At 39.4% G+C, this 19190-nt stretch overlaps 1 protein-coding gene and 1 long non-coding RNA gene across 2 annotated transcripts; both read right to left on the bottom strand.

Moving 5' to 3' along the window:
• Window positions 1-1058: 1058 nt before the first annotated feature.
• On the bottom strand, window positions 1059-7735 carry LOC110060375 (uncharacterized). Its single transcript, XR_002297868.2, has 4 exons — window positions 5518-7735; window positions 4775-4850; window positions 4338-4399; window positions 1059-2675 (listed from the first exon to the last, which is right to left on the bottom strand). It is a non-coding gene; the product is annotated as an uncharacterized LOC110060375 (long non-coding RNA).
• A 107-nt stretch (window positions 7736-7842) lies between these two features.
• On the bottom strand, window positions 7843-17337 carry LOC110063195 (uncharacterized). The gene is made up of 5 exons (XM_020770159.2): window positions 17256-17337; window positions 14452-14663; window positions 11496-11691; window positions 10018-10068; window positions 7843-8794 (listed from the first exon to the last, which is right to left on the bottom strand). The coding sequence occupies exons 2-5, from the start codon at window positions 14656-14658 to the stop codon at window positions 8496-8498; spliced, it is 753 nt and encodes a 250-aa protein (XP_020625818.2). The 5' UTR covers window positions 14659-14663; window positions 17256-17337; the 3' UTR covers window positions 7843-8495.
• Window positions 17338-19190: the final 1853 nt, after the last annotated feature.

Here is a 19190-nt window from a genome sequence, read left to right as displayed (position 1 = left end):
AGATTTCTTTCGGCTCGCGTAAGTCTCTGAACCCAAAATTGGGGATTTGAATGCGTCTTAAGCTTTTCCTTGCTAATAGTGCAATAAAAGACAAGATGTTTGAGCTTGAATCTATGGATTTAATTTTTTCATCCCAGGCGTTCCAACGCAGCGACTGAAGGAAGATAACAGTACATTATTCTAAACCGTTGTGTTTTTCTTGGAAAATAAGAAATTTGCATTTTATAGCACATTTTGTTATATTCAAATTTGCGTTCGCTTCCGAAACAGCTTTACAAACTAAAAAATTCATTTTTACAGTAGGCATTGGACATAATCTTGCACCAAAAAGTAACGTATTTTGAGGGGAAAAAATTGATCTAATTTATAAATATATTGCGCTGTTAATTCAAGGATATTAACGTACGTGGTGTAAGATTTATTTTCCATCGCTGAATTTACGAACAATGCCGATGATTATTACGTTGTTTTTTATTTACATTGCAGGACGAAAGACATTAATCGTGCTAGGAAGCAACAAAGGAGCTCTACAGTCAAGCAAACAAACTTCGGCGAATGAAGTTCCATCCGTGCAAGATGTTGAATGAATAAAGTTAAAGTTTGAGCAACATTTTGGCGAAAATCATAACTGCACTTTTGCAAGTGGCCTTTCGAGCGAAAGAAAAAAACTAAGTCTTTTGGCGGGAAGAATAACTGCGTTTTTGAAAGAAACTTTTCGAGCTTTGTAAGGAGTCTTTCTAGCGAAAAAAAACTAAGTCTTTTGGCGGGAAAAAAGGCTGCGATTTTGGATGGAGTCTAGTATTGAGTCAAAAATAAACAAAGTCTTTTGGCGGGAAAAGTCTCTGCGGTAGCAGCAGATTTCTCCCATCAAAAGTTGGTGTTTATTGCGATTTTATACTAGACCCCATTCAATTTTGCAGAAATTTTTCCCGGCGTCGGCAACCTTACATAGTCAAAAAATAGTAAAAGAGATAGCCTACATTCCGACTAGTTTCCAGGCCCCTTTCAAAAGCGCAGATTTTTTTTGTTCCTTTCTCTTGTAAATAAAGCAAGACGCATTTATTGATTGTAAGTCTTTGTTTATTTCAACTATTAAAGACAACTATTGTACTACAAATGCTGTATGTGTTAATTAACTTTATTTCTAAGAAATAAACAGTATTAAATCACAAAAGCGAAAATTTACTATTTAAAATATGAATAGTAAGACTGGCAAAGTCTGAAAAATAATCTAAGTGTTTAGGTTCTTTAGTCACTGAGCGATAAATAGTACGCAAAACAGTCAGGCTTGGCCTGAGAAATAATTTCTGATTAATAGTCAAGTTTTTGCAAACAAAATTATCAAATTATAAGTCCGAATAAGAAACCTTGCTTGCTATTTCTGAGAATCATTGAAAAATGAACTAGTGGTTGTATGGCTTCAACGATAAGTTGAAGGCAAAGTAGTCGAGCTAAGAAATGAGGTTTTTGCTAATTTGTAAGTTTTCGGCAAACAAAATAATCGAATTACAAGTACGAAAAGCCTTCGCTCAAAGATCGAATTCACATTTCTTCAAACTCGGACCCGTGCAATACTGAAGGAAACCATGTAAAAATGTCTTCTTCAAAAAAATTAAACTACTTTTGAATACATGCGACGAATTAACACAAAAATGTTTCAAATTTGTTTACGACTGCGTAAAATAGTTTCAAGACAATTCAGCGCCCTGTGAAATCAATACCCATAGCTTGCACTATATTTTATGTAGACTTTTGTCACACTTGGTGAGAACATTTGGCCCATTTGGAGCAATCTTGTTAAATTGCGAGATGGAAAAATTAAACCAAAATTGGTTAACACATGTTTATGACTCTGAGTGTGTTGGTCTCTAGACAATTCAGTAGCCTCTTGCTTAATTTTGACCACCAAATATTGACTCGGCCGATAAATTTTGTTTCAACAGGTTCCTGGTCGTGGTTCATGAAATCAATCTGCAGTGCTAACTGTATTTCGCAAAAGTTGGAACAATCTTGTAAAAACTGCAAATTAGAATAATTAAATAAAAATTAGTCAAAAATTGTGTACGATTGAACTTTTAAGACAATCCAGCCACACACGCGCTTCATTTTGGCAACCAAATACTGAATATTTAATTTTGTTCCATGCCTGTTGGGAATTCAAGCGAGTAGCTTTTTTTATGTAAATTTTAAGGTGAACAAGGACTTTTTAAAAAAAAATTACGGTGAACGTGGTCTAGAATTTGACCGAAATCAAATGAAAATTTTCGAACAATTGGGAAATTGTGACATAAAATTATCGAAATCTGAATTGGTTATGCGGTTGTCAAGAAGAAAAAAAATAAGGTTTCTTTGAATATTGCACGGGTCGTAATACAAGCAAATTTAATTTCTCTGACAGACTTCACTATTTCTTAATACTAGTTTGTTAGAATTTTTTTGTATATCCTGACAATTTCTCTCTGCTGATCAGTTCAGTCATTCTCCTGTTCTAGACGCCTAGCACTGCATTGATGTTGTGACGAGAAAGTAGCTTTTGATTACTTACTTAGCAGCTCGTATGACACTAATGTTATTAACCTAATGAGCTACAGAAAGATCTTGAAAAATGTAATCCAGCATTTTCACTTCTTGTCGGCTTGCTTGAATTGTCCACTGAAATCCGGAGCTGGGAAAGGCTGAGGAAAAATAACGAAACTTCATGTAAACAATCAATCAATTTATGCAGTGGTTTGCAGTATAAAACAAGAATCGTAACTTAATTTTAGGGGTCAGCTGAGAAGAATAGTTGTACGAGATTTTCAGCATTGGAACGTGAATAATATTTCAAAAACTTGAGCGATCATTCGCGGATGGAGAAATAACAATAACACTTTTCCATGTTAATAGGTCATTACCGCGTTGCCTTTTGCCTCTGCGTAAATGCGTCTTCGTGCGAAATCATTCATGTGAAAATGTGTTCCGTATACAGGTTCATTTTCATGCAAATCAAACTCATTTTCATATGAAAGAATAAAGAGTTTGAGTTATTGAATTGGTGGCATTTTGGTTTTCGTATATTAAGTGATGCAAATAAACCGCCTGATTTCTGAGGTCACCCAAACTTTCGGCTTGAGTTTTCTGGCGAATATTTAACTGAATTTTAGACATTGTAACTCTCATCTATGATTTTGAAGAAGACACTTTTAAGACATCACTGTTTTCACAACAGAGCGTTTTCACATGACGTCATGGCAGCCATATTGGTATTCCAAAACAATGAAACGGCGGCCATGTTTGCGTACCAAACCAATCCTTTGGGAGTTAACTCTTTTCTTATTTAAACACTTTCTTTTGTTCCAATAAATCTGCATTGCTACTGGCCACGTGACTGGAAACACTCTGTATATAGCAAGGCTAATTTGCATTATAATGTGAAAAAGCAACATGGCGGCCATAGCGAGCAGAGCCCTCTGAAGTTTATTCAAGGTCACATAAATTGAAAGGGGGAGGTATGCGTCATTAAAATATGCAAAAAAGTTTTGCTTCCAAGAATGATCTCAAATTTAGATAAAATGGTCTCTAATTGTAAGAGATAATAAGAAAATTACCAGGAGAGTGTTAACAGTGGCAACATGCTAAGGTCTTGGCTATTTTTAGCATCAAGAAAGCGTTTGAAAATAACTAGATTTTTTTGCGTGTTGTCGTAAAAACGTGATCGAGCCGGCGATGAAATTCATTTTAGAGAAGAAAATCGTGTCATCAAGGCATCAAAAACTTTGCTCCGAGGTTGTTTACATTGTCTCGCATTGGCTTCTGTGCGACTGTTTATAATGTCTTCTCAAAAAAAAAATTTTTCTGACGGCACCAAATGTGAAAACAAATTTTGAAGTTCATATGAAACAGTGAAAGTACCGGTGAAATGAAACTGGTGTGAAATTTTACCTGGGAATTCACAATTTCTCTGGACTTTGAAATTTATTTTCTCGAGTTCCCGTGGGAAATTGTTTTTGGTATTATTTCGGGCAACTATTTATGTCTTTAGCTTTTAGAAGAGGCAAAAAGGACTAATGTACGTAAAGTTATATTCTGGTACAAGGTTTTGTCCACTAATAAATTAAATTGCTCAATTTTCTATCGGATTTCGTCTGAAGCATGTTTGGTTCCATCAGTTTAGAAGACTGAAAACAAGTTCTAAACTATGCGATCGTAATAACTCAAATAAACTTGGAGTGCAATCTTGGCACAAAGCTTCTAAGCATGTTTATGATTTGGTCTGAACAGGTGACATCAAATAATAAGTCAAATCAGACACGATCTTTGCCTGTGAAAAAGACTGAAACAAGAAAAAATCAACTCACCGTTGTCCTTAGCAGCAGGAACTTCAGTTTTGGTTCCAGCTCGAAAAGGGCATTTTTTTAATCTGTAAAATAATTCAGAAGACAGCTTGTATCCATTGTGATGTAGAGCAGCTTTGATAGCTTTTGGGTTCAACTCATTGAGTGTACCTAACATCTTTAGTCAGTACCGGACTGGCGCGATGAGAAGAGATAAGGATGACCGGACAAGCTAAAGTTTAGAGGGATCCATTCTTCACATCCAGAAACCGAACGCAAGGCGAGAAGAATTTCACCCATTACACGTCAAAATGAAATCCTTTGACTTTCTTATCATACTAGAGCCGAAAACAAAATATTTTGTCCCTGCCATTTTGTCCCGTTACTTCAACTTTTATTTTGTAATCGATCAACTGAATTATTTGTGCAAGTATAGTTGATACACGAAAAACAATTCTTACCTGAAAAACTCGTGCAAATCAGGTTATTGATATCCGAATGAACTCCTGACAAAGTCTTGACGCCTTGGTTCCTCTCCTGTTGTAGAAAACGATCAGAAAAAAAAAAAAAATGCGAGATTGATAAGTCACTCAAAAAGATTTAACTCAAACACGTTTCACTTTGCGAGGGATATTGACTCCTTTAGCAAACTTTGAAATGCAGGTTCAAAATTTGGAATATCGTATCATAAACGTCATGAAAACAAGCCTCTTTCTAAAAGTATGCATCATCTCGAGAAACCACTTCCATTCAAGTAAATCGCAAACTCGAAAGAAGACCTCCAGGCAATTGTGTTAAATCAAACGTAAGCCTAGCTAGCAGGGGTTATTTTGTATAATTTTATGGTAATCCGGTGAGATGGGAAATTTATAAATGAATAACCAAAATAGCGCTGAAATTAATGTTGACGATGGTTAATTTTATGTAAATTTGACTGTCAAAATCTTACCAAACGTTTAATTTAGAAACTTATCTAGCAGTCTTTTGCCAGTCAGTATTAACCTTTCTAGATAACTGTTAGATTGGCAGAAGTATTTTGTAAGCTGGGTGACCAGTGATTCTGATACAATCCAGTTTACAAGTGGTACTTTCAGTTACAGACAAAATTCGTTCGTACCTAATTTTTCTTCGACGCTTTTAATTACCAAGGGAAATTGCTAAAATAATACCTCAACAACTGCAATAGCTTTATAAAGTTCCTTACCTTGAAGGCGACTCAAGGACCGTTACCAGCTGAGACCAGTTTCCGCCATCATTGTTCACACGAAGCATGTGCTCGTAAGACTCGGTTGAAATAAAGTTCTTGCCCATGTATTTGTGGTCCGAAACAGCTCCAAGAAATGACACTTCTAAATTGAAGCCGGCAGGACGCTTTTGCGCAGCAATGAGCGAGAATAAAAGATAGGTTTTTGCTTGTCAGTTTGGTCATGGAAGGCAAACAGCCGACATCAAGAACGCTACACGACAAATAGTTTATTACATGCATGATTTACAATTTAAATTTTCAACGTAATTATCACAAGATGAACCGCCGTGTCGATGGGATTATTTGATTGGTTCTCTTCACTCTAGAATCACGTGCGGAACATATGAATTATTGAATGTACCATTTCCGAGTTGTTGTACCTCGGTTTCATAACAGTTCTAGGGCAAAACTTTTTATGAGATTTATTTGGATCAAAATGAACATTACTGTCAACTCAAGAACATAAAAAAAGAATAATTTTAAATTAGTTTCTTGATTTATTCCTCGTTAATTTCAATAGGGTAAACACGCCGATTTTTATAAAAAATTCTGGTAATGATGAAAGAGATATTTTGCGCTATCTTTTTATTTGTACAGTTGCATAATTCCTAATTCTTAGTTTTTTGCCTGGAGACTCCGCTGACGGAATAATTAATTTACGGTTCTAACAGTTTGTATTCACATATGATACCCCCCCTCCCTCTCTTAGCTTTCTCCCGCTTCCCTTATTGATCAGTTCAAGCGTTCAGTGCGACACCAAACCTTAGCTGAAAGCTAACACTAAGCTGACACAATATTTTCCCGTTGGAGGAGGTGGAGGCTTCACTCCCTTCTCCACAAGAAAGCTTGCTTACAGGCTACTGTAAGTTTGGCCATGCGCCTCCCCCTGATTTTTGCTATACATCAGGTTCCCGAGGCGCTCTCTGCTCAGTTACTTCGGTCCTCAACCCTGATCCTAAGCCTAACTTTAAATGTAGCCTAAATCAGCGCATTCCCCCATGGGGTCTTGTCAGGTTCCTTCTTCTATCCCCGTGAATTCACCGTGGACAACCTCATGCGATTGTTTGTCGGTTTTTCAAAGCGTTCCCTAGTGCCCTTTTTTGAAAGTCTCCTGCATGCGTTCTCAACGTGTTGCCCGTGTTACGCGATGCTTTCCCAGTTCCTTCAGATGCGTTGTTTACACATTTCTCAGATCTTTCTCGTCTTTCCCCCCTGCAATCCGTACATTCCAGTCCATTCCCCGTGTATTTTTCCTGCTTTTTTCTTTTCCCCGTGTGATCAGTGCAGTACTTATACATTCTACGTGCGTTGTTGATGACTGACGTTTCGAAAACCTGAGCGGAAGCCATCCTCAGAGTCAAGTGAACAACGACTGTGCTTGTCAGTTGATTATGCTGCAAGCCCTGTTAGTCTGGTCTGTTGAAAATGATTGGCCAATTGAGCCGTGAAAGTATTGATTGCATAAAGTTAATCAACAGTCACTGATAAGTTTCGATTCCGTCTGTTGTTATCAAATTAAGTTGTTCTGTTTGAGTTCCGTCCGCCGGCTTTGATTAAAGTTTAGTCACTGTAGTAATAGATGTCGTGTTGGTTAGTTTCAGTAGGATGGTGAGAGTCGAGCAGTCGATGGTAAGAGTTTAAGACACGCCAGACAGTTTAGTATGACGAAACAGATACCTTGAACGTGAAGATCTGATAACAAAGGACTGTTATTACCGCGAACACCCGAGCTTATGGGCTCAAAGTAGTCTTGGGTACCCAGTCGTCTCTCGATATTACTGTTTAACGAGGAACAGATTTGTAAAGTTTCGTGAGATATAAAGATCTATTAAAAATATCAAGGCTAATGTTACGTTTTTGAAGACAATCTGCCCTTCTTCCTTTTTAAGCTGTTTCACCCGCCTCCCTAAAGTAAGTACAGTAAGCGCTACGAGCCCAAACAAAGTCTGCGTAGAAGTTTAGTGAGGTCGTCCCGGTGTACGTATGCATATAAGAACTATCTGAACAGTGAAGATGGAACTGGATTGGCCATATAACACGGAGGGACGGAGAGGAGCTCTGTGTCACAGCATTACAGTGCAGGTCAGGTGAGGAGATTGACCCAAAACAACAGAGAGGAGAATGGTTGAGGACGAAAGGCATGGAGTTGGGTGGCAGTCATGTGAGACTGTCAGAGCTCTAGCAGCAAATCCAGGTGGATGGAAGGAGAATGCCAAAGCCTTAGGTGCCTGGTGGCATGGAGAGATATAGGTAGGTAGGTAGGAATAGAAAAATAAAGCAATATGGCTGAATTCACTTTATTAACCTCTTGAGGTACTAACAATAACTGTACATGAAGCTTGCTATCTTAACAACTATCGATGCGATTGCATGCACGATATCTCAGCATCTAAGAGCTAGTCTAATATCACAAACGAAACATGCAGGTGGAGGAGTGAGCATAGAGAGAACCCTCGACAGATCCTTATTTTTTCTTGCTTAGTTTCGCATACAAAAGATTTGTAGGATTGTATATAGAGAAGACGGAGAGGAGGGGAAGAGGGGAAGATGGGAGGAGGGGAGGGGGAGAGGAGGGGAGGAGAATTAGAGGGGGAGGGAGGGGGGCGGTAGAAGAAACAGTTTTCAACACTTAAGAGGTACGACGAGCTTTACTGTTAGTGCGATGTAGAGCGTCCCCCAGGGAAGGGGTATCGGAGATCGTATGTCTCAACGGAACTCAAATATCGTGGGGTCATCCAACCATCCTCCCTACCCCACCCCGAGCAGGGAATGAAAGTTTATAAAAACCACGTTAAAGGCCAGAGGTGGGTATCTATTTGCAAAGAACGCTGAAATAATTGCACCTAACCAGAAGTTTATACAATGATCTAGATAAAAATTGTGACTGAAGATGTCAACAAATCGAGGGTTCACAAGCTCTGTCACACCTACTCCACCTACTTTGCCATACAGTCACCTTGCAAGACCTTTGTATCAACTTGGCACATACTTTGTGGATCTTCCTCGTATAGGTCGATAAGGTATTTGCTGAAATGGTCGATAACTTTGTCGAATTGTTTGGTGATTGCCGGGATTTCTGGGCCAGTGCAAGTCGAGGGTAGTGGGATGGAGCCCATGATCAAGCTGTCGTAACACGTCACAAAATTGTTCACACTCATACAAAGATTCGTTTCAGCCTTCACCAGACTCTCAGCACATTTCATATGTATATCTCGGGCGCATTCTTTTTCCCCGTCTGAAACAACAAGGAAGACAACGAAGTCATCGGTTACAAACGCAAGAGAAACACATGAAAAAAACCTGCCCGTCTGCCTGCGACCCGTATGAACTTTTCAAATCTATATTAGATTGGACTGTGTAAAAACGAGAGCTTTGAACTATGTGTACATCGCATCACAGGAAATTGAACATTCTAGATTCCAAGAAAACGAGAACCGCGTCGTGGTCCACATACCAAATATCAAAAGGTCTTACCAGGGAGATGGAAAGAGGCTTGAGTACTGCAGCCTAACATCGAAGTATCCTTTTAGTGGCGAGGGAGAAGTGCGAGTTGTTTACCATTTGTTTACTATTTACGGTTCAACGGTTTGTGCAAATGGTAAGCGAAAATACCTGATGGTAAGTTCCGTCCAGGTTGCTCATTTAACATTTATTCAAAAACCCAAATTTACCGAAAGTGACGAGTTCGACGTGATCATAATTCCAAGATGGCGGTGAAGAATTACAAATGGTAAGCACATTTTGCATCCAGATATTTCGGTTGGAGACTTTGGACTACCTCTCAAATGTTCCGTTTATTCGGAAAATTTTCCGGCTGGTCGAGCCAAAACTGTCTTACCATTTACATTGTGACCGAAATTTCAGAATTTTTGGGTAAATGGTAAACAACTGTTATATCGTCGTGTCAGACGTCACAAAAATCATGACGTCACTAGTTATCAGCAGAAAGGAATGACCTGTGCCCGTGGGTTAAATCTATTGAAAAGGGGGTTGAAAGTTAAGCTAATGCTATGGCTAACCTCGACTTAACTCCAAGCGGGCTAATTTTAACCCCTTGGCTAAATGAAGGGGGAATTACAACCTATGTATTGGAAACATGTTGTCTTTCTTCATTGGATAGCAGGGTTAAAGATCTTTTTAAAGGCTCTGTAAGCTCAGGTTAGCCCTAACCGGCTAAAGAAGTGTAACCCACTTCTGAACACAGTAAATTATAAGTATGTTGCTCTGTGTTACGAAGGTTGTCTCAGTAAACGTGCGGAACTTTCTATACGATAGAGGGCCACCAGTTTGTCAGAAATAATCTGCTAAGTCATGTAATTCGAGAATTTAGATGAACCAGTTTTTTGTTGCTGTTACTAACAATCTTGAGTTCTGTCTGGGAACAACCCTAGTCTGCATCAACGTGTAACATTCTGGAATTACAATAGAGATCTCGAAGCACTGACTTTATATAATTACCTGGAATTATCATGTCCCTTATGCTGTTCTTTTTGTATCGCGGCCGCTTGTCTGCACAAAAGGAAATTAAAGCAAAGGCTAATTACTTGGAAGAAAGTATGAATTCCAGGGTGGATTCTATGAGATATCAGTTGTTTTTCTCCGGGGACTATCAAGTTACAAAATTTACATGGCTTTAACAGCGGATTATTGCACGGAAAGTATAACATGAAACGTGTGCACATGCAAAGCTAGGAAAAATGTAAGAAGGTAAAGTAAGTCAGTCAGTTTGTCTGTCAGTCAGTCAGTCAGTTAGTCCGTCCGTCCGTCCGTTCGTCAGTGAGTCAGTGAGTCAGTCACTCAGTCAGTCATGCAGTCAGTCGATCGATCGGTGAATTAATCAATCAATCAATCAATCAATCAATCAATCAATCAATCAGTCAGTCAGTCAGTCAGTCAGTCAGTCAGTCAGTCGATCGATCGATCGATCAATCGATCGGTATAACAAGACGAGGTTTTATGGCATTTGATTGATCTGACCAACCGAAAATAGTTTTTCTTCATAAAAATAAATGTCAGGAGCCCAGTGATGAGCTCTTGCAAATGTAAAGTAGTCCCCTTCTTTTAAGTCCATGGAGAATGACAGGAAGGAACACGCCAGTGAGACCACCATTTTTTCTTCCCGTGCGTTCGTTTGCGTCAACTTGCGTTAACGATGGGCCAACTTGAGGACGAATTGATCCCACATGAGCCTCTCAATAGGAGTAAAAGCACTTCAAAGAATGTCTCACAACGTTTTAACGAAGATTGGCTACTGAAAACGGCACTTGTTTCCGTCCCCGATTCAGTAGCACGCACGGTTATCATATATGAAGTACTATAAAAGATGCAACCAACCACCCTCCAAAGTGAGTATTGAATGTAGAAATCACATCGACTCGGAAAAAAATTCCGAGTTCCAGATGGGATTTGAACCCACGACCCTCTTTGATCTAGCCGGAATTTTTTTTTCCGAGTTGATGTGATTTCTACATTCAATACTCACTTTGGATGGTGGTTGGTTACATCTTTGATATGCTTTAATGTGACTGCGTGATGCAGTTAGCGAGTTCATATGCGCCAATTCAACATTTCGCTGTGTGACCGCGCGATGCGGTTCCAGTCAAAGCCCCACATTTCACCCTTGTTCATGATAGAGTCTTCAGTGGCTAGAGCATCCGGTTAGCTCACCTGGAGCTCAGAATTTTTTTTCCGAGTCGATGTGATTTCTTCATTCAATACTCACTTTTTTAGTACTATCTTATCAATGGACCATTTTCGTATTCTCGGTTTTGGACTGGAACTAGCTTGCAACCGAGGCTAATGCGGGGGGTCTTTTCAAATACAAATGGAATTTATCTCTTTTTTAAATAATATTTCCCCGCATGAGCCTCCATTGCAAGCTAGTTCCAGTCCATTACTGAGAATACGAATATGGTCTATTATTACAATCCGCTTACCATATTGGTCTGCCAGCTTTTGCAGGTGTTCTTTTTCCTCGACGCTGTAGCTATTTTCGCCTGTACAGATACCAAGGTGGGAACCCATGGTGCAATACTGAAGGACCACGAAGACCCATTTATACAACACAGGACTGCGACATTTGTAATTTTGAGTAAAGGTTTTGTTCTCTTTATAAGCGCATCTGATCAATTTCTATCAATGCAATAAAAAAATAAATCGCTATCGCAACATGAACTGCAAAACAAAACAAAACAAAACAAAACAAAACAACACAACACAAAACGAAACGAGACGAGACGAGTCAAGTCGAGACAAGACGAGACGAGACGAAACAAAATTAAATTAAAAAACTTAACAACATCTCTTACTAGCATAACCTTCGTATCAGGAGTTCAGGATTTCTTAAGGAGGGGCGAGGAGAAGAGGAGAGAAGCGCTCCCCCCTGTACCTTAGTAAATTCTCTAGCTGGTACGGTATGGTATATATAGCTTCAGAATCTTACGCAAAAGAATGTGGAAACAGTAATAAGTTTGCCGAAGTGTACGGAAAACCTCTAGAACTCTAGAAAGCATATAAAACTTTATTAACTCAAATTTGACCAAGAAAAGAACAATTATTATTATATGGCGAGCTCCGCGAGCGGGAAAGATGAACCAAATCCTGCGCTGTGATTGGCCACCCGAGCGGGCAAGATGGCGCTACCTTGCTCGCTCGCGATTACACGCTGTGTCTCGCAAGAAAAATTTCTCCCAAGCCGAAGCAGAAGCTGTATAATAAATCCTTTATCGACGAAGCTTGTTCGGTCAAGATGGCTGGATGTTGGCCTCGTCTTTGTTCATGAACACGCAAAAATAGAACTTGGCCAATATCCAGCCATGTTGACCTCACGCTTGGTCGGTGATATGTTTCTGTCAATAGCCCATATATCTCTCCTCGATCTTCTCTTGATTTGACTTTATAAAGATATTTTTCTAAAACTTTAATTAGAATTGAATGAGGATAGGAAGATATCCTTCAACTAAGGAATTAAAATACTTTGGCCTTGATCATGAACAGAAACTTGTTTTCCATTTGTTTTAGAAATACTGAAGAGTAAGTGACAGAAAGTTACAAGTACAGTGAGAATTTCTTGGGATGTATGAATGAATAAAACTGTTTAATAGAACTACAACTTGTCAAGTGTCTTATTATCAGTGTTTCCTTCAAAAAGCTTTAAATGGGCAGCCAAAATGGCAACTGCCCGTGCGTTATATGCTTGCCTTCTCAATACGACTCTGTTCGGATTGACCGAAATGGTTCACCAGGACTTTGAAAGCCTGCAAATCTGGTGGTTTAAGCGACAGACAACAAACTGAGCCTGGTGCGAGACTGGTTTGAGAAAGGGTCAAGGAATAAAGACCAAAAATCTTTTAGAGCGATTTTCATATTTGAATGTCGAAAAGTAATCGGTTTGTATTTTTTCCCAAGAGAGCACGGTAACAAATGATGCAATCTGATTGGTTCTTAGCGCGGTTTGGATTTTCTTATCTATGACCACGTTCACGGTAACGCGCGCGCGTGGAAAAGGTCAAAAATAACAGAGTAGACAAAAACAAAAAAGTTACTTACTGACTTAGGGTCGGTCCGTGACCACGGACTTGAAAATGTTCAAGACCTCAGTCACAGTTTTTCACTTTACGGATCTCCCAGCCGGTAAATAACATATATTTGCATCAACTACGCTACACGGTTGGCAAAAAGCAAAACTCGCGCCACTTTTTCATCCAATCAGAAGTAAAACCAAAAGCAATCGTGATTCACTTGCACTCGTTTTCCCTCGTTTGCCTTAGCTACATGCAATTGCTTCGAAATTTGATTGGTTTACTCAAGAGATTATCAAGGTCTCTTACTTGTATTGCCTGTACCTTTTGTGACTGGCTAGAGTGATTACTTTGGTTTTGGTTTTACGACACTCAGTTGAAAAGCGCTCTAATGCGTATGAAAAACAAAAATAGCTAGGTTTAAATCATTACTAATAGCTTACAAAGCCAAGTTTCAGATCGAAGTTGACGGTACTTGTAGGGTTGAGTTTCTTTCTTCGAACGCGCATTACTGGAACTGGTTTTCTCAGTTAAACATATGCTGCGAGTTAGGTTCCAGTCTCACATCAGTAGACGTAATGTTTTGCACTGGAAGCAAATTCTTCTCAAGGTATGTGTGTGTTTATTTTGTCTGCACGCAAAAGTGGGCTTCGTTACTTGCCAAGTCGGCTAACTATCTAGGTATCGCATTGCTTTTTTATCAACTCGTTGGCTTGTTGTCGGACGATTCGTTTTCCGTCACATGTTTTAAAACCTCTCTTGTCTCCCCCGGGGAGGGGGAGGGGGGAGGGAGTACTCCGTTATTGGGCCATAAGGGTATGTGCAGCCCCAAAGGGTATGGTTTTTGAGCGGTTTTTGTCTGAAAAGGGTATAGATTTTGACCAATTGCTCTAAGAGACGAGACTAAATTTAGAGTTCTAAAATGAGAAGGGGTATCGATTTTTGACTCAGGTCTGAAAGAGGGTACGGAAAATCACAGATTTTGGTCTGAAATAGGGTACAGGTTTCAAGGTTCAGGCCGCATACCCCCACCGAAAAGCTTAGGAAGTACCTCCGGCTCTTGTAACGCCATTGCGCACGTGTCTCTCCATTATGTTATACTGCCTTAGTTCTGTATTTAACAAACGTAAACTTCTTCTGGTCTCTCCGTCAGTGTCAAGCAACGCTACACGTCCGAGAGCGTAGCATTGGGTGACGCTAAACTTTGATCAATCAATGCCGGGATCTCATGCGATTATTACCAAAACCAAGCCAATGTAAAGGGGAGAGGGCGTTAGTAAATGATGGGTGGAAAACGACTCTCAAAAGGAACAACGAAAAAAAAAACATGGAGAGATAAAAAAGCGGCCGACAGAGGGCATAAGAATCTTACCATCATTCCCCTACAATATAGTTTTGCGACACCTTTTCCCTCGTGAACGTCGAAGCAGTGTTTGATGTTGCTGTTACAGTTCTTCATGGCTTCAGTTGCTGCTTCAATTGCTTGTGAGTCAGATATCTCGCAGTCATTTTCGCTTTCGTCACAGTTTGCCGTGAACAAGACGACGGCGGCAACAAGAAAAGCAAGAGGGAGATTCATCTTTTCTGAAAATCACAAACCAAGTGTATCATCAAAAGCAGGCATATCTTTCTTTGCCAAATATATAACCGTCAATCATAACTTAAACAAAATTCTCGAATCTGGTTGGTTACCAGCAGTCGCTGTTTTAGCATTGTTTGGACAGTTTTTGAGTTCTGTATGTCCTGATGCTATTGGGCGCCGAGTTATGAATTAGCGCAGCCTTTGTAAGGCAGTTGGAATTCAATGGGTTCTTTCCTCGCCAAAACGTTAAAGCCTTCGAATCTTTATCACATTTTGTTAAAGTTATGATCACCGAAATCCAGAGGTTTTCTTTTTCTTATTCGCGAGGAGCGGTGAACCCGCTTAAACGTAATACGCGGCGAGCGGAGACGCGACCTCGTCCCTAAAAATACCCCTCCAGGACCCGAGGTAAATTATGATTAAACCGGATAACAGGACTTGGCGTCTCTCAGTTCGGTCTGTAATTATACTCGTTTTTAAAAGGACCCGACTCCCGCTTAGCGCCGGTCGGATTTTATTAATGGCCTATTGGCCCAGGTAGACAAATAATTCAGTCGTATTACCATTACGTAGCTAAACCGATAAAGGATGATGCCAAAATACCTAAGAGCATAACTTGTGATCAGCTAGTGATACGAGAAACAACCTTTGTCAAGGTCCATTTTAAAACCACCTTGAAACCAACGTCATGTTAAATGGATCAAACATCAAATGAAACCTTGTGTACAAAAAATGTTAGATGATAAGGTTTGGTCGCCTACCCTTAAATTCCCGGAAAGCAGTTTCTTTTAGTTGTCAGTTATATTTACATGTAGCAGAATATTGTTTGCTTTACAAGCCGGGCCCGGCGTTTTTTTCGATATGCACTCTTCATTATTTTGTTTGGAGAACATTTTAATAACAAAATTAAAATTCGCCTGAGTATATTCCATGTAGAGCTCGACACGGGACAATATTTGACGATCAGCTATCAAAATCTGCGATGTTGACATTTTTTAATTTCTTTTTTCTAATTTGTTATATCATTTTTTTAATTAAAACTGTGAGCATTTCTCTTTCTCTCCAATTTAACCGGCCTTCGTGTGAACATTCATCTGTTCATCTGGATCAGTAATTTCCCATCTTGCAATATGTTTGAACTTTTTATTTTTTGTTTCGGATGCTATCAGCTAAACTAAATGATATTCGGTGAAGATTGAGTTTTCGAGGCCTCTCGAAGTGAAAGACGAAAAGTAGGTTGCGAGCAGCAAAACGGACACAAGTTATTACTGAAGTGTCTCCTTGGTTTTTGATAAGTCGTCCTAGATTCGTGCACGATTTGGCCGAAGACGCCCGAGTTGGCCGAAGAACTTCCGATTCTCGTTACGAAGAGGGTTTGCGTCGACTGAGTGTTACGTTGCTTAGCAACAATAAACAGGGTCAAAAAGAGACCGGTCAATTTTTATAACGGTGTTTTTATATCATATTCGCTCATGTGGTCATCTCCTTCTCAAGACGACGCCTATACAATTTGCAAACTCGAAACAGCAACCTGCAAAAAGAGCAAAATCGTATTTAACCCACCGCGGTTTTTCATGAGATAAAACGCTTCCATGGTGTCAGCTGGGTGAATTCGTTCTCGCGGTGGCTGGTTACTAAGTTGAAGAAGCTATGTAGTTCGTCGGAAAAATCCTTAATAAATGGCACGCCATTTAAAGGCCGTCATGAAAGACTTTGATCCACTGTAATTAGTTTTGATTGTTGTCATCACCATTGGAAGTACATCGACAATATAAAGCTTATATAATCAAGATAGATGCAGAGCGCGTATATGGGATATGTAGGACAAGGAACCTACCGGTTGAGAACACTGTAGTTGGATCAACGGCGATAAAATCAAATTTTAATTCTAATCTGACGAAACTCAATTGCTGAGAAGAATAAACGCTGCGAGAAAAAGCCCTCGAAAGACGAAAAACTGTTTATATATGCGAAATAAAATTGGCCCTCCTGTAAACGCTCGGTCTTGCAAATTTTGTTAATTTTCATTGAGATCCCTAAGTTTAATCAAAATTGCTTTTAAGAGCGATGAAGGTTTTTTTTCTTTTTCAAGCTAGCATTTTGCCGTCGAGTGTTTCTTTTCAAACGTGGAACAAGTTCAGTTGGAAGCATGTTTTGCTCTAAGTAAATAAATCCCTCATTTTTTATGGATTATTCTACAATTTCTAATCATTAACACAGTCGCATTGAGTTGTTGTAATAAGAATCACAAGTTACGTTTTGCACTAATTGGAACTTGGTTGAGAAAGGTGAGAGATCATTTGACGTTAAAATGGAAGAAACCCCGATTTCTATTATTATTACTTATTATTTGTTAAAGGTCAGTTTGGTTTTCTTGCGCAGCCCTTTGATTAAGTACTGCGTCTTGCTCTAAGATTCGCAAGGCTAACTCATGATCGAACAGTCAAGCAGAAACACTAATTTAACTTGCTTATCATGCAAAATGCAACTCGAAATATGAACATTGCATGCAATCCAAGCACTCTTTGTAAACCCATAAATAGAAACGATTCAAAACAACTGAAATTACCGAGATACCAGTATTATGCACTCACCCTGTATGTTTCGCGAGATATTTCTTCGTATTTACTTTTCGTGTGTGCGGCGCTGTAAAATACTGAAGTTGTCACGAACAACTTGAAGTGCAGAATGAGCAGTACGCAGGCCTCAAACACAGTTTTAAAAAAGCAATTATCGTTGCCATGCCCGGAAACATGTTGATCAAAATGTAACAACAAACAGCTGTTCACGTTGGGAAACAAAAGGTGAGGGAGGAGAGCCATAAAAACAACTTTATTGTTTCTCGTTCAATTCTGGGGATTTTCTCCCTTCGAAAGCAATTCGACGAAAGTCAACAGAATTTGTTACCAGTCATGATTGCAACCTGAAGAAAACCTACTAAGTTGTTTCATGCAACTATGTAATTAGGTTGTTTCTGCGACCAATCACAATCTAGCCGTATGTTGTTAGTTGAATCAGCTTTCCAATGTCAAAACTGTTGATCCAAAACGCTGCCAAGTAGAAACAAAACCAAACAAATTCAGTCACGTTTTCCTTAAATTGGTCGGTTGCAATTTATGGATAACACTAATCAATTTTTTTTAAAATTTTGCTGATCGAAGTGAACGAAAGTTTCTAGCAAGGAAGGGGGGGGGGGGGCGGTGTTAGCGGTCCTTAACTTTATGGGGGTCTGTATCGTGAAAAACTGTCTCGTGGAATTAGCCAAACAAATTCTAGGATTCAGGAACGGACCGTCGAGATGCTCGAGAAAAACAATAAGCAAGGCGAAAAGTTGTTGATGCTCTTTTTACCAATAAATAGAATATCAGTAATAACGGATAGAAATTATGTTCAAAGTGATAACAGCAACGTCAGTTCAATATTTGCACAGAAAAAGTACACAAGGTCCAAAGGGCATATATACAGATTAACCCCAAAGTGACAGAGAAACTGCTTCTCCTAACCACGTCAAGTTTATATCAAGTGAACAGTTACGAGAAAATAGAAAATCATCAGCTTGGCGATATTGACCTGAAGAGTCGCCAGATTCTTATTAGTAAAATTAAAAGAAATGTATGGAGATCAGCTGCAAGAGTTAGTATTTTGGTCAGAAATGGTTAAACTCGAACGCACCTGTTTTGTCATTAGATTTGTAAATCTTGGCGGTGAGAAAGGAGCAGCTGGCGCCATAAACAGCAGGGTTGTTTTCTCGAAGTAATTCAGGAACTGAAGAAAGCTGTATCCCACAGCTTGGGTAAAAATTAGATTTGCAAAACAATTTAACCAATCTGAACAATTAAACTGCGAGATACGAAAACTTTAAATAAAGGAGAGATGTTCGTTCTCGAGATTCTAAGATGCAATATATTAAATTTAGTGAGACACTGTGGGTGCACGGCTGCGCACATTCAGAACACTGAAGAGACTGGCAAGGTTTGCATTCACTAGACAATTTTATATAATCCTTCATAGAGCCGGCATCAATCGTACCGGATGTACTCAGACTCGCATTAGAATGCCGTATCCGTACATGTCGGAGGTCAGCAAATTGAGACTTTTGCGGTCAGGCAGTAGTTGTCCTCGGAACACTGGCATTGGTGCCTTTTTGTAAAAGGAAAACATGTAGAATAGAAACAAACATAAAACAAGATTGACAACCCACGAGAGATTGACAACCCACGCCCCCACCCCCTCAAAAAAAACAAACAAACAAACAAACACACACACACAAAAAAACGACACGCTAACACAACAAGCTGTTCTCGTGCTTTTCATTCTTTTAACATAGCTTTGCAGGGGGTAGGGGGCGGGGGGGAAATCCTTCTTGAAACGATCAGGCCAAACACAAGACCCGTGTACCTGAATTGTTTGAGCAAGTAAAAGGTTTCAAATCTCACCCACGTCCCATGGCCAATCAAGCATCTCTTTTATTGCACAAAAGCAGGGGTTGTAGAGATTTTCTTTTCACAGCACGACAGTAAATGTGGGGC

The sequence above is a fragment of the Orbicella faveolata genome, unplaced genomic scaffold (genome assembly GCF_042242905.1).
Source record: "Orbicella faveolata isolate gen_17 unplaced genomic scaffold, um_ofav_v1 contig_3, whole genome shotgun sequence".
NCBI lineage: Eukaryota > Metazoa > Cnidaria > Anthozoa > Scleractinia > Merulinidae > Orbicella > Orbicella faveolata.
Note: the sequence above shows the minus strand (reverse complement) of the source record. Positions and strands in the feature narration are given on the sequence as shown.

What these genes read in the sequence shown, in the direction of transcription:
- LOC110063195 (XM_020770159.2), bottom strand. Translation starts at nt 14,658, where the DNA reads ATGAATCTCCCTCTTGCTTTTCTTGTTGCCGCCGTCGTCTTGTTCACG. An exon ending in TATATTGTAGGGGAATGATG is followed by an intron (nt 11,692 to 14,451) that starts GTAAGATTCTTA and finishes TTGCATTGATAG; the next exon opens with AAATTGATCAGATGCGCTTA. An exon ending in AAAGCTGGCAGACCAATATG is followed by an intron (nt 10,069 to 11,495) that starts GTAAGCGGATTG and finishes CCTTTTGTGCAG; the next exon opens with ACAAGCGGCCGCGATACAAA.